This window comes from Schistocerca cancellata, chromosome 9, assembly GCF_023864275.1.
Source record: "Schistocerca cancellata isolate TAMUIC-IGC-003103 chromosome 9, iqSchCanc2.1, whole genome shotgun sequence".
Classification (NCBI taxonomy): Eukaryota; Metazoa; Arthropoda; class Insecta; order Orthoptera; family Acrididae; genus Schistocerca; species Schistocerca cancellata.
Window position 1 is genome coordinate 411,677,609 of NC_064634.1, and position 16,196 is coordinate 411,693,804.

Genomic DNA, 16,196 nt, shown 5'->3' on the forward strand with positions numbered 1-16,196 from the left:
TACAAATTGTAAATAGCCTTTCGCTCCCTGTATTTTACCCCTACCACCTTCAGAATTTGGAAGAGATTATTACAGTCAACATTGTCAAAAGCTTTCTCTAAGTCTACAAGTGCTAGATACGTAGGTTTACCTTTCCTTAATCTATTTTCTAAGATAAGTCGTAGGGTCAGTACTGCCTCACGTGTTCCAACATTTCTACCGAATGCAAACTGATCTTCCCCAAGGTCGGCTTCTACCAGTTTTTCCATTCGTCTGTAAAGAATTCGTGTTAGTATTTTGCAGCTGTGGCTTATTAAACTGATAGTTCGGTTTGACAGCCAACAGTACTGCCACTTTTAGTTAGATAAGCCAATCCGCAACGTCGTACCACATCGCGTAGGAAAAATCGCGTTTTAATTGTCCTGAGGCCTAAAACCATGCAAATAGCAACAGTTAAATTGAGTTTTGTTGTCCTGTTGTTTTTGTTTTTGTTTATTTGGCCTTTGAGTGTGTACTCAATTTAGCCATCGGCAACACATAGTACATGCAACCAACTAACTATATTCAACAAGACAATGCTCTCGCACACGGCGAGAGTTCCTACTGCTTGTCTTCATGCTTACCAAACCCTACTTCGACCTGCAAGGTCGCAGGATCTCTACCCAATTGAGAACGTTTGGAGCATTCTGGATAGGGACCTCCACAATCACCTCCGGATTTTGACGATTTAACGCACCATTTGGATATAATTTGGTGCGATATCCCTCAGGAGGACATCCACAGCTCTGTCAATCAGTTCCAGGCCGAATAACTGCTTCCATAAGGAACAGAGTTGGACCGACGCATTATAGACTTGCTCAATCTGTGAATCACTTTCGCTAAAATAAATGATACAATTTTTTTGAAACTGTTATCATTTATTTGCCTATCCATGTACATCACATCTATCGATATCTGACCCATCGGATAATTTCTTTGCCGTGCGTCGTTTTATTTTGACAGAGTGCATGTAAGGGAATCGGATATACGTCCTAATCTGTTTCTCCGTTCTCTCACTGCGCGTCTCTTCATTTCTCCTCTCTTTGTCCTTCTTCTCCTCCTCCTCCACCTCTCTCTGTCCATCTTCTCCTCCTTCTCCTCTCTCTCTCCTTCCTCCTCTCCTCTCTCTGTCCTCCTCTCGTTTGTTTCTTGTTATACCCATCAGTATCCTGATTGGGAACTGAAATCGCTTAAAATGAATGGGTAATCTGTGCCGGCCGCTGTGGCCGAGCGGTTCTAGGCGCTTCAGTCTGGAACCGCGCGACTGCTACGGTTGCAGGTTCGAATCCTACCTCGGGCATGGATGTGTGTGATGTCCTTAGGTTAGTTAGGTTTAAGTAGTTCTAAGTTCTATGGGACTGATGACCTCAGATATTAAATCCCATAGTGCTCAGAGCCGTTTGACCCATTTGGTAAATCGATTGGAATCATTGCTATACAGGGTATGACAGACATCTTGCTGCTGGACCTGTGAGAATAATATTCAATGCCAGCTATTTCGCATAATTTTAATCTGTAAATGCTTAGGATTACGAAGTTTCAGACGATTTCTATTGCGTAGTACTACTCAGATCATAAGTCCCTGAGCTATAAATACAACTCTTCAGTTTTTTGTTAGAACAGGCTGCGAGAAAGAAAACAAAACAACACGTATTTGTGTATACAATTTTGGTTAAAAATTATATATGAGAAGACGGAATTTAAATGCGAGAAGTAATTTGTCTAATGGTCAAGTAACCTGTTTTCTTTCTCGCAGTCGGTTTTTACCCGAAAACCAGTACAGCATTGTTAAAAAAACGTATAGCCAGTTTGAATTTTTATTGGAGTATCTTGTAAAAATTTCAACTAAAGAAGAATCTTGCGAGATTTTTCATGTCATCGTCGAACAATGACTTGTATTTATGCAGTGTGACTGAGCTGCCCCTACCGTTGTCGTTTTATGCAACCTGCACTATGTATAGATCAGGAACGGCATCCAGAATGGCGACAACCACATAATCTAAATAGGTTCCATCTTAGAGCTTTGGGTGATTGCTTGCAAACGGAATAACACTGAAAATAATGCAAGTGATGATTGGCCATGAGTTACACAGCATTTCTGGACGAAGATATACCTCACTTCTGCTGTAGTTATCCACCTGTCTCCAATCTTTCTTTGTGTGACTAGCGACGTAATCATACAGGTTTTGGATGTCTCTGCGAGTTTATTTCGTTTATAGTACTTAATTGTTCCTAAATGATTCAGAATCGTTACCTTATATAATGTGTCTCATCATCGGGAATAACGAAATTAACAGGAAATATCAAAATGGGAAGCATGAAAGTAACAGCTTTCCGGTATATAACCTAATGAAAAATTACTGTATGACTCGCCGCGTTAATGTGCTAAAATAGTTTCACAAACAAAATTTGTATAGTAGGTCTAAGATGTCTTCATACACTACACCGTTATTCTCTAATATTCTGAAAATGTTCTTCGCATCTCAAAAGTGAACTGGTCAACAATAATCTTCTGTCATGTGAGGTTGCGTAAAATGGCATCGGTAGGGCAGCTGAATCATTTTCATTGGGTTATATACCGTAAAGTTGTTAGTTGCACACTTCCCATTGTGATATCTCCCTTTAATTTCTATGTTTCTCGTGGTGAAACACACTTTATAAGGCTATATTCTTGTACCACTTACAAATGATTAAGTACAATAACTGTAATAAACCTACAGACATTCAAAACCTGTATGACTGTGATTACACTGCCAATTATACAAACAAAGACTGGAGACATTTGGATAAGTATGGCGGAAGTAAGGTATATCTTGGACAAATAAAAAATCGTAGCCCATGGTCAATTCTCACTAGGCTTTTTACGATATTATTCTGTTTGCCATCTGTCACTGAACACTCTGAGGGGGAATTTACAGCGATTGCATGGTTGTCGCCTGTCTGGTACCGTTGCTGATTCATATGTTGCGCCGTTTGCATAAGACTACATACGGGCAGTTGAATCACGCTGTAGAGTATTTCGGATTACCGCTACGCCAGACAAGTCATGTGGCAGTGGATAGTGCTCCCTGTGCGAAGCAGGAGAGGATCGCTAGCCTTGACTGAGCGAAGGATCAGTCGATATTACATACCCTGAGGAATCAAGGAATTGTCAGTTTGGCGACAGAGGAAACTCTGGAGGGTAGTGAGCAGGTCCAAATGGGTGTAAGTTGCAGTAATTATCCCAGGATGAATAGACTTGTACAGGACAGACCTTCTTGGATAGCTGCATCGAACCGGCCTTCGGGGTCTAGTGAAGCATGAGATACAACCCGTCGGCTTTGACCAATGACGTCATACATTAAAAATGGTTCAGATGGCTCTGAGCACTATGGGATTTAACTTCTGAGGTCATCAGTCCCCTAAACCTTAGAACTACTTAAACCTAACTAACCTAAGGACATCACACACATCCATGCCCGAGGCAGGATTCGAACCTGCGACCGCAGCGGTCACGCGGTTCCAGACTGTAGCGCCTAGAACCGCTCGGCCACCCCGGCCGGCGACGTCATACATTACTCATGGATATTAATGTCTTCACTTTGAGCCATAGATAAAAAAACAGTTCTGTGTTCCGGATAAGCGCTGTCATTGTACATTAAAATAATTGAATGTGATTTTAAAAGAGATTGCTACATATTGCTCAAAATATTATTCGTGTGCATTTATTTTAATAATTGGTTATTTGCAATTCATTCGGTACTCAATTTCATTCTTAGTGATATCGAGGTAATTGGGCTATTAGTTTCTTATTTTAGGACATTTTTAGTATCTCATTTTCGTTTGTAGGTGTGGATTTATCAGTTCCGATAAACCTGGATTTGAGACAGGCTATGGGCGTAGACATGCTGGCCACGATTTGTTTTTTACAAGTGTGTGGTCTCGTTGCCGAGTATGTCCGATGTCGTGAGTGCGGCGAACATATGCGCCTCACAAGTGTATCTCGTCGCCGTACTCACGACTTATTCGTATGGCGCTGCACCAAAGATCGGTTGTGGCGGTCCATTAGACGAAGAAAGTGGTTCGAAAAATCTATGCTCGCCTTGAGAGACATTATGAAAATCACGTACTGTTGGTGCCAGATATCCTGTGTGGCTGTGTGTCCATGAATGTCGTGTGAGTAGGCGTGTAGTTGTGGATTGATACTCTTTTTGCAGGGAAGTTTGTGGGGAATACATGAAATAAAGGGCCATTGGGGGGGGGGGGGGCGAGCGTTATGGTCGAAATTGATGAGTCGCATTTTTGCAAAATGAAGTACAACAGGAGGGAACCTCCGATGGGATCATGGGTTTGGTGGGCTGTAGTTTCAGGTCAAGAGTGTGACGATGTAGTGTTTATAGTAGTACCCAATCGAAGGAAGTAAGTTTTGGTCAGCTTAATTGAAGATCACGTTGCAGAGGGTTCCATTGTATTTTTAGATGGTTTTTCTTCATATAGGGATTTAGGGGAAAGGGGTTATCAGCATCTCGTAGTTAATCACAATATTGAGTTCAGATCATTATCCACAGGGGCTTGCACAAACAGCATAGAGGGTTATTGGTCAACTGTGAAATCTGTTGTAGGGATGGGAAAACGCCGGATTTCCGCACTTCAAAGTCACTTAGACGAATATTCATGGAGACGTGGTATTCCCCAAACATATTGCCCGTTCAAACGTTTTGTTAAACGTGTTGGGCAGATGTACCGTCCGTAATATGTCAGCTAATGTCACATTAGGATGGGGGGGGGGGGGGGGGGGGGACTGTGTATGTGTGTGTGTGTGTGTGTGTTTTTCGTAATGTTTTGTTTGTTGTGTATGTGGGTATGTGATTTTTGTTGATGTCTTTCTAGGCGAGCTTCGGTTCTTTTAAGAAGTTGCCGTGTAGTAAGTTCAGTTTTCAATTTTTTTCTTTTACTGCATTTGACTATTTTGACTTATTTCATTGTTGTATTACGCCATTACGTATGTTTTCGTGCACTCCAGTACATAATAGAAATTTCGCAGCTGTCGTTCTTCTTTCGTTTCCCAGCACTAGTATCAGTACGATGTTTTCGAATCTGTACCAGCAATATTAAACGGCGAAACGCCCGACACAACTAAAATTTGTATCCCATCCCTCAGTTGACCTTTACACTGACACTACCTATTCGAAAACAACGACATATGTAACACTGATGAGATTTACCAGTATATGTCAACTCGAGAGCAGGATACAAATGTTGAGTATAGCTATATAGCTCAACTAAATAATGGGACACTATTGTCACTGCTGTGATGAAAACTATAACTTTCAATTGATGCTATTAGAATCTAAGACGAAAAAAATTGTACCCCACAGTGAAGTACGGGATACAAATTGTATGTGTGTCGTCTTATTGCCTCTTCGTGTAGTTCAACTGAGGTACAGGTTGTAAATGTAACGTACGTTCATTTCCACGTTTTCGTTAGCAGTGTACATATATGTAGGTCAACGGAAGTATGGGATACAAATACTATGTATGTAGGAACAGACTATTAGTGGTGGCGGAGGCGAAAGAAACAACACATGTAAAATTTGTATCCCGTGCTTCAGTTGACCTATATGCTTCAACTGAACAACAGGATATTAATGCTCACGAAAACGAAGAAGTCGACGCACGCTAAACTTGTATCCCGTACTGCAGTTAACCAATACAGTTCGAATGAGGCTCGAGATACAACCCATATATATGTGACGTGAGGTATTATATGCTACCAATATTTCCATCCATTTTTCCCCTTCATTTTCCACAGAAATAATGCGATACAAACACGCGATATCCTTAACGTGAAAATATTACTTGCCTTGATATATGTCAACCCTATTTTTTCTCTTTCGTATTCCTTTGTTTCTGAACACTCTTGTCAGCTGTTACAGCTGTGTAATAAATGATCTCTGGAAAATTCTGACGTCATTGGTCAAAGCCGACGGGTTGTACCCTGTGCTTCACTAGACCCGGCCTTCGGAATGACGACCGTGCTTAGAAGAGATGGTGGCGAATTTTGACGGTGCTGGTTGTTGTCCGCAGTGCGAGAAGGGCGAGCACATCTCGGAGACGTACGAGGCGCAGTCGTGGCAGTTGCTGGCCAACGGCAGTGCGCTGGTGGGGGGCGTGGCGCTCGCGCAGCCCCTGGAGCGCTACTGCGCAGACGCGGCAGGCCACGGCGGCCGCGGTCAGCTGCTCTACTGCAGCGACAGGTCCGTCTCCTGGAAGCCCAACCGCCAGCGCGGCCTGCTCTACGGGCTGCTGTTCGGACTGGGCGCCATCTTCCTGCTCGCCACCGTCCTCCTCTACAGCTGCCTGCCCGGTGAGCTACCACTCGTGTCTCTGCTCTTTAGACCATTTCATTCGCATGACACATCAAATATGTCCACGTGTACCTGTGGAATGCATGAGGTGGTGACAGTAAGAAATTTCACACAAACAAAGTAATACCATGTTGTTGATCATTCTTCCGGGTTATATGGCTGTGGACCGTGGATTTCTTCTTCTGTTCCCAACGATTTGTCCAATACTACGTTGGACATCCTCAGGGGTATGGCTGGTCCTGCTGAGTCCTGCCAACTGTCGGCAGGACTCAACAGGACCAGCCATACCCCTGAGGATGTCCAACGTAGTATTGGACGAAAGGTTGGGAATAGAAGAATTCCATGGACCACAGCCATATAACCCGGAAGAATTATCAACAACAGTACCATCCGGTCGTGAAAGCCTTCATTGTGTAAAAGTAATACCATATCATACCATACTGTACCTGTGGTCTAAGGGTAGCGTCTTTGATTCATAATCAAAACGTCTTCGGTCCCGGGTTCGATCCCCGCCACTGCCTAAATTTTGATAAATAATCAGCATTGGCGCCCGAAGACTTCCGGCATAAGAAGTCAGCCTCATTCTGCCAACGGCCTTGTCAAAGAGGGCGGAGGAGCGGATAGAGGTTCAGGGCACTCTCTTGTCCTAGGGGTGGGAAATTGCGCCTAAAGGCGGAAGAATCAGCAATGATCAACGACATGAGGATGCAGAAGGCAATGGAAACCACTGCATTAAAGACACGTAACGTGTATCCACAGGACATGTGGCCTGTAATTGAAGAAGTGTCATGATGATCTCTCCATTGGCAAAAGATTCCGGAATAGTCCCCCATTCGGATCTCCGGGAGGGGACTGCCAAGGGGGAGGTTACCATGAGAAAAAGACTGAATAATCTACGAAAGGATAACGTTCTACGAGTCGGGGCGTGGAATGGCAGAAGCTTGAACGTGGTAGGGAAACTAGAAAATCTGAAAAGGGAAATGCAAAGGCTCAATCTAGATATAGTAGGGGTCAGTGAAGTGAAGTGGAAGGAAGACAAGGATTTCTGGTCAGATGAGTATCAGGTAATATTAACAGCAGCAGAAAATGGTATAACAGGTGTAGGATTCGTTATGAATAGGAAGGTAGGACAGAGGGTGTGTTACTGTGAACAGTTCAGTGACCGGGTTGTTCTAATCAGAATCGACACCGAGCGAGGTGGCGCAGTGGTTAGCACACTGGACTCGCATTCGGGAGGACGACGGTTCAATCCCGTCTCCGGCCATCCTGATTTAGGTTTTCCGTGATTTCCCTAAATCGCTTCAGGCAAATGCCGGGATGGTTCCTTTCAAAGGGCACCGCCGATTTCCTTCCCCATCCTCACCCGAGCTTGCGCTCCGTCTCTAATGACCTCGTTGTCGACGGGAAGCTAAACACCAATCTCCTCCTCCTCCAACACCGACAACGATAGTTCAGGTATACATGCCGACATCGCAAGGTGAAGATGAACAGATAGAGAAAGTGTATGAGGATATTGAAAGGGTAATGCAGTATGTAAAGGGGGACGAAAATCTAATAGTCATGGGCGACTGGAATGAAGTTGTAGGGGAAGGAGTAGAAGAAAAGGTTACAGGAGAATATGGGCTTGGGACAAGGAATGAAAGAGGAGAAAGACTAATTGAGTTCTGTAACAAGTTTCAGCTAGTAATAGCGAATACCCTGTTCAAGAATCACAAGAGGAGGAGGTATACTTGGAAAAGGCCGGGAGATACGGGAAGATTTCAATTAGATTACATCATGGTCAGACAGAGATTCCGAAATCAGATACTGGATTGTAAGGCGTACCCAGGAGCAGATATAGACTCAGATCACAATATAGTAGTGATGAAGAGTAGGCTGAAGTTCAAGCCATTAGTCAGGAAGAATCAATACGCAAAGAAGTGGGATATGGAAGTACTAAGGAATGACGAGATACGTTTGAAGTTCTCTAACGCTATAGATACAGCAATAAGGAATAGCGCAGTAGGCAGTACAGTTGAAGAGGAATGGACATCTCTAAAAAGGGCCATCACAGAAGTTGGGAAGGAAAACATAGGTACAAAGAAGGTAGCTGCGAAGAAACCATGGTTAACAGAAGAAATACTTCAGTTGATTGATGAAAGGAGGAAGTACAAATATGTTCCTGGAAAATCAGGAATATAGAAATATAAGTCGTTGAGAAATGAAATAAATAGGAAGTGCAGGGAAGCTAAGACGTAATGGCTGCAGGAAAAATGTGAAGACATCGAAAAAGATATGACTGTCGGAAGGGCAGACTCAGCATACAGGAAAGTCAAAACAACCTTTGGCGACATTAAAAGCAACGGTGGTAACATTAAGAGTGTATCGGGAATTCCACTGTTAAATGCAGAGGAGAGAGCAGATAGGTGGAAAGAATACATTGAAAGCCTCTATGAGGGTGAAGATTTTTCTGAAGTGATAGAAGAAGAAACAGGAGTCGCTTTAGAAAAGATAGGGGATCCAGTATTAGAATCGGAATTTAAAAGAGCTTTGGAGGACTTACAGTCAAATAAGGCAGAAGGGATAGAAAATATTCCATCAGAATTTCTAAAATCATTGGGGAAGTGGCAACAAAACGACTATTCACGTTGGTGTGTAGAATATATGAGTCTGGCGATATACCATCTGACTTTCGGAAAAGCGTCATCCACACAATTCCGAAGACGGCAAGAGCTGACAAGTGCGAGAATTATCGCACAATCAGCTTAACAGCTCATGCATCGAAGCTGCTTACAAGAATAATATACAGAAGAATGGAAAAGAAAATTGAGAATGCAAAAATCAAGACACTTTTATAGGATTTGTCGACCTGGAAAAAGCGTTCGACAATATAAAATGGTGCAAGCTGTTCGAGATTCTGAAAAAAGTAGGGGTAAGCTATAGGGAGAGACGGGTCATATACAATATGTACAACAACCAAGAGGGAATAATAAGAGTGGACGATCAAGAACGAAGTGCTCGTATTAAGAAGGGTGTAAGACAAGGCTGTAGCCTTTCGCCCCTACTCTTCAGTCTGTACTTCGAGGAAGCAATGATGGAAATAAAAGAAAGGTTCAGGAGTGGAATTAAAATACGAGGTGAAAGGATATCAATGATACGATTCGCTGATGACATTGCTATCCTGAGTGAAAGTGAAGAAGAATTAAATGATCTGCTGAACGGAATGAACAGTCTAATGAGTACACAGTATGGTTTGAGAGTAAATCGGAGAAAGACGAAGGTAATGAGAAGTAGTAGAAATGAGAACAGCGAGAAACTTAACATCAGGATTGATGGTCACGAAGTCAATGAAGTTAAGGAATTCTGCTACCTAGGCAGTAAAATAACCAATGACGGACGGAGTAAGGAGGACATCAAAAGCAGATTCGCTATGGCAAAAAAGGCATTTCTGGCCAAGAGAAGTCTACTAATATCAAATACCGGCCTTAATTTGAGGAAGAAATTTCTGAGGATGTACGTCTGGAGTACAGCATTGTATGGTAGTGAAACATGGACTGTGGGAAAACCGGAACAGAAGATAATCGAAGTGGTGCTATAGACGAATGTTGAAAATTAGGTGGACTGATAAGGTAACGAATTAGGAGGTTCTACGCACAATCGGAGAGGAAAGGAATATGTGGAAAACACTGATAAGGAGAAGAGACAGGATGATAGGACATCTGCTAAGACATGAGGGAATGACTTCCATGGTACTAGAGGGAGCTGTAGAGGGCAAAAACTGTAGAGGAAGGCAGAGATTGGAATACGTCAAGCAAATAATTGAGCACGTAGGTTGCAAGTGCTACTCTGAGATGAGGAGGTTAGCACAGGAAAGGAATTTGTGGCGGGCCGCATCAAACCAGTCAGTAGACTGATGACAAAAAAAAAAAAAAAAAAAAAAAAAAAAAAAAAAAAAAAAAAAAAAAAAAAAAAAAAAGCCATACTCTGGAACAACATATTCCACAGCTGGGGTTGCTAATGCATGCCTGTTGTGGTGGTACAGGGTGACAATTATTGAACTATATGAAAAAAACAATGTAAATTAGTGACAAACTAATTTATGGACTGACTTTTTTCAAAATGGTTCAAATGGCTCTGAGCACTATGGGACTCAACTGCTGTGGTCATAAGTCCCCTAGAACTTGTCCCCTAGACAACACACAACACCCAGCCATCACGAGGCAGAGAAAATCCCTGACCCCGCCGGGAATCGAACCCGGGAACCCGGGCGTGGGAAGCGAGAACGCTACCGCACGACCACGAGATGCGGGCTGACTTTTTTCGGGTTCATGAACATTTATTTTATCTGTTATTACTTTTATGTTGTAATTTCATGTACTGACACGTTCCATGACCTTGGAGATTTGCTCCTCCGGAACTTGACGTGTTAATAAAATAAAATAAAATTGGCGATGATGTGGCGCAGATGAATAGCGAATTCTGCATGACCTCCTGAGTGGCTGTTATCAGTTCAGCAGTGGTTTTGGGTTTATTGCTGCACACCTTGTATTTAATAGAGCCCCACAAAAAGGAGCCGCATGTGTTCAGATTTGGAGAATATGGCGGCCAATCGAGACCTATGTCAGTGGCCTCTGGTTACCCCAGAGCCAGAAAGAGGTCTCCAAAGCTCTCCTCCAGGACATCCCTCTCCTGCTTTGATCGAGTCGAGCTCCGTCTTGCATGAACGACATCTTATCGAAATCGGGGTCACTTTGGGTACTGGGGATGAAATCATCTTCCAAAACCTTCACATACCATTCGGCAGTCACTGTCCCATCAAGAAATACACTCCTGGAAATGGAAAAAAGAACACATTGATACCGGTGTGTCAGACCCACCATACTTGCTCCGGACACTGCGAGAGGGCTGTACAAGCAATGATCACACGCACGGCACAGCGGACACACCAGGAACCGCGGTGTTGGCAGTCGAATGGCGCTGGCTGCGCAGCATTTGTGCATCGCTGCCGTCAGTGTCAGCCAGTTTGCCGTGGCATACGGAGCTCCATCGCAGTCTTTAACACTGGTAGCATGCCGCGACAGCGTGGACGTGAACCGTATGTGCAATTGACGGACTTTGAGCGAGGGCGTATAGTGGGCATGCGGGAGAACGGGTGGACGTACCGCCGAATTGCTCAACACGTGGGGCGTGAGGTCTCCACAGTACATCGATGCTGTCGCCAGTGGTCGGCGGAAGGTGCACGTGCCCGTCGACCTGGGACCGGACCGCAGCGACGCACGGATGCACGCCAAGACCGTAGGATCCTATGCAGTGCCGTAGGGGACCGCACCGCCACTTCCCAGCAAATTAGGGACACTGTTGCTCCTGGGGTATCGGCGAGGACCATTCGCAACCGTCTCCATGAAGCTGGGCTACGGTCCCGCACACCGTTAGGCCGTCTTCCGCTCACGCCCCAACATCGTGCAGCCCGCCTCCAGTGGTGTCGCGACAGGCGTGAATGGAGGGACGAATGGAGACGTGTCGTCTTCAGCGATGAGAGTCGCTTCTGCCTTGGTGCCAATGATGGTCGTATGCGTGTTTGGCGCCGTGCAGGTGAGCGCCACAATCAGGACTGCATACGACCGAGGCACAGAGGGGCCAACACCCGGCATCATGGTGTGGGGAGCGATCTCCTACACTGGCCGTACACCACTGGTGATCGTCGAGGGGACACTGAATAGTGCACGGTACATCTAAACCGTCATCGAACCCATCTTCTACCATTCCTAGACCGGCAAGAGAACTTGCTGTTCCAACAGGACAATGCACGTCCGCATGTATCCGGTGCCACCCAACGTGCTCTAGAAGGTGTAAGTCAACTACCCTGGCCAGCAAGATCTCCGGATCTGTCCCCCATTGAGCATGTTTGGGACTGGATGATGCGTCGTCTCACGCGGTCTGCACGTCCAGCACAAACGCTGGTCCAACTGAGGCGCCAGGTGGAAATGGCATGGCAAGCCGTTCCACAGGACTACATCCAGCATCTCTACGATCGTCTCCATGGGAGAATAGCAGCCTGCATTGCTGCGAAAGGTGGAAATACGCTGTACTAGTGCCGACATTGTGCATGCTCTGTTGCCCGTGTCTATGTGCCTGTGGTTCCGTCAGTGTGATCATGTGATGTATCTGACCCCAGGAATGTGTCAATAAAGTTTCCCCTTCCTGGGACAATGAATTCACGGTGTTCTTATTTCAATTTCCAGGAGTGTATCTCACCAATTATTCCATGACTGGACATTACACAGTACACACTCACCTGTTCATGGTGAAGTGACTTCTCGATCGCGAAATGCGGATTCTCAGTCACCCAAATGCGCCAATTTTGCTTACTGACGTACCCATCCAAATAAAGTGCGCTTCGTTGCTAAACAAAACCATACTTATTCCCATCATCCCCTCTGACCAACCGTGCAGTTTTAATGTCCTAACGCAAACCGTTCAGAAGTTATGACCATTTTATTTCACATAGTTCAATAAATGTCATCCTGTACATAGTCCAGTCACATTAAAATGATCCCCGCCTTGTTATCAAAAAATGGTTCAAATGGCTTTGAGCACTATGGGACTCAACATCTTAGGTCATAAGCCCCTAGAACTTAGAACTACTTAAACCTAACTAACCTAAGGACATCACACACACCCATGCCCGAGGCAGGATTCGAACCTGCGACCGTAGCAGTCCCGCGGTTCCGGACTGCAGCGCCAGAACCGCACGGCCACCGCAGCCGGCCTTGTTATCCTGATGGTCCACAGACAGTATGTCGCAGCACTAGTAGTTGGTTCTATATAAACCATGTCAGGTGGGGACATAGAAAACAATCCAGTCGCTGCAATAATGTGAAAACAGAGCGATTTATCTCACATCCAAAAGGACATCTTCATTGACTTTCGGGCCAAGGGTGGAAGCATATCCAAGACAGCAGCAATGTTTGTAAACTGTTCATGTGCTACCATGGTTAAAGTATACTGTGCATGGCTAAATGGTACCATCTAAAACAGGTCCTCAAGCAACTGTGCTGCACCACGGGCTATAGATTACAAGGGTGAACGACAGCTACAGAGACAGCTACAGGCGAATAGATGTGCTACTGTCGAGCATCTGACCACCAAGATGAAAAAAGGGGATATCAAAAATGTGTTCTAAATAACTGTTCAGCGAAAATTGCTGTGGAAGCAGAAAGGTGGAGGGAGTATATAGAGGGTCTATACAAGAGCGATGCACTTGAGGACAATATTATGGAAATGGAAGAGGATGTAGATGACGATGAAATGGGAGATGCGATACTGCGTGAAGAGTTTGACAGAGCACTGAAAGACCTGAGTTGAAACAAGGCCCCCGGAGTAGACAACATTCCATTGGAACTACTGACGGCCTTGGGAGAGCCAGTCCTGACAAAACTCTACCATCTGGTGAGCAAGATGAATGAAACAGGCGAAATACCCTCAGACTTCAAGAAGAATATAATAATTCCAATCCCAAAGAAAGCAGGTGTTGACAGATGTGAAAATTACCGGACAATCAGCTTAATAAGCCACCGCTGCAAAGTACTAACACGAATTCTTTACAGACGAATGGAAAAACTAGTTGAAGCCGACCTCGGGGAAGATCAGTTTGGATTCCGTAGAAATACTGGAACACGTGAGGCAATACTGACCTTACGACTAATCTTAGAAGAAACATTAAGGAAAGGCAAACCTACGTTTCTAGCATTTGTAGACTTAGAGAAAGCTTTTGACAATGTTGACTGGAATACTCTATTTCAAATTCTAAAGGTGGCAGGGGTAAAATACAGGGAGCGAAGGGCTATATACAATTTGTACAGAAACCAGATGGCAGTTATAAGAGTCGAGGGACATGGAAGCAGTGGTTGGGAAGGGAGTAAGACAGGGTTGCAGCCTCTCCCCGATGTTATTCAATCTGTATATTGAGCAAGCAGTGAAGGAAACAAAAGAAAAATTCGAAATAGGTATTAAAATCCATGGAGAAGAAATAAAAACTTTGAGGTTCGCCGATGACATTGTAATTCTGTCAGAGACAGCAAAGGACTTGGAAGAGCAGTTGAACGGAATGGATGGTGTCTTGAAGGGAGGATATAAGATGAACATCAACAAAAGCAAAACAAGGATAATGGAATGTAGTCGAATTAAGTCGGGTGATGCTGAGGGAATTAGATTAGAAAATGAGACACTTAAAGTAGTAAAGGAGTTTTGCTATTTGGGGAGCAAAATAATTGATGATGGTCGAAGTAGAGAGGATATTAAATGTAGACTGGCAATGGCAAGGAAAGCGTTTCTGAAGAAGAGAAATTTGTTAACATAGAGTATAGATTTAAGTGTCAGGAAGTCATTTCCGAAAGTATTTGTATGGAGTGTAGCCATGTATGGAAGTGAAACATGGACGGTAAATAGTTTGGACAAGAAGAGAATAGAAGCTTTTGAAATGTGGTGCTACAGAAGAATGCTGAAGATTAGATGGGTAGATCACGTAACTAATGAGGAAGTATTGAATAGGATTGGGGAGAAGAGAAGTTTGTGGCACAACTTGACCAGAAGAAGGGATCGGTTGGTAGGACATGTTCTGAGGCATCCAGGGATCACCAATTTAGTATTGGAGGGCAGCGTGGAGGGTAAAAATCGTAGGGGGAGACCAAGAGATGAATACACTAAGCAGATTTAGAAGGATAGAAGGATGTAGGTTGCAGTAGGTACTGGGAGATGAAGAAGCTTGCACAGGATAGAGTAGCATGGAGAGCTGCATCAAACCAGTCTCAGGACTGAAGACCACAACAACAACAATGGATCCCTGCAACAGTCGTCCGGTTCATTCACCCATGTTGACTCCTGTTCACTGTTGGTGAAGGCTGGAACTGGCACATCAGTACTGCATCGGTACGTGTACTTAGTGGCGACAGGGGCCTTTTCACATGAATCAGACCTATGCTCCATCAGACAGATGGCTGTTGAGTACAGCACGAAATGTCTGGAATCAAACACCCTGAAACTATCGTGGGAAGGGTCCAGGCCAGAGGGCATTTCCTGGATGATCTCGTAGTTTTGGAATGCACAACTGGTTCAACACAATCATGCATCTGTCCTTGAGAACTAAATCCACTTGTACATGCAGGTTGATTTGCTCCACACAACGATATTTACTGGCAGGGTAAGGCAACCTGTCACGCAGCTCACATGTCTGTGCATCGTTCAAAGAGCACCAGATCACTGACCAAGAAACATACCAAATTGAGACCCAATTGAGAACATGTGGGGCCACCTCAATCGGGCTGTTCGCGCTGTGGATTCTCAATCGAGAAACCTAGGGCACCTGGCCACAGCAATGGAGTCGACGTAGGCTACTGGTACCTTACAGAACCCCGCTGGCCTCCTTCCTGTGCGTCTCGCAGCGTTTTGCCCTGCAAAAGGTGGTTGTTCAGGCTTTTGACAGTCGATCACATTAATGCGACTGGACAGTGTATATACACTACTGGCCATTAAAATTGCTACACCAAGAAGAAATGCAGATGATAAACGGGTATTCAATGGACAAATATGTTTACTAGAACTGACATGTGATTACATTTTCACGCAATTTGGATGCATAGATCCTAAGAAATCAGTACCCAGAACAACCACCTCTGGCCGTAATAACCGCCTGGATACGCCTGGGCATTGAGTCAAACACAGCTTGGATGGCGTGTACAGGTACAGCTGCGCATGCAGCTTCAACACGATACCACAGTTCATCAAGAGTAGTGACTGGCGTATTGTGACGAGCTAGTTGCTCGGCCACCATTGACCAGACGTTTTCAATTGGTG

At 44.5% G+C, this 16,196-nt stretch overlaps 1 protein-coding gene across 2 annotated transcripts in view; it reads left to right on the forward strand.

Annotated features, from left to right (window-relative positions):
• The window catches only part of LOC126100632 (probable G-protein coupled receptor Mth-like 1), a 406,527-nt gene that overhangs the window by 122,656 nt on the left and 267,675 nt on the right, over positions 1 to 16,196 (forward strand). For both annotated transcript variants that reach the window (XM_049911258.1, XM_049911259.1), the window contains exon 4: positions 6,085 to 6,364. In XM_049911258.1, the coding sequence (XP_049767215.1) occupies positions 6,085 to 6,364 (280 nt within the window). The remainder of the gene's footprint in view (positions 1 to 6,084; positions 6,365 to 16,196) is intronic.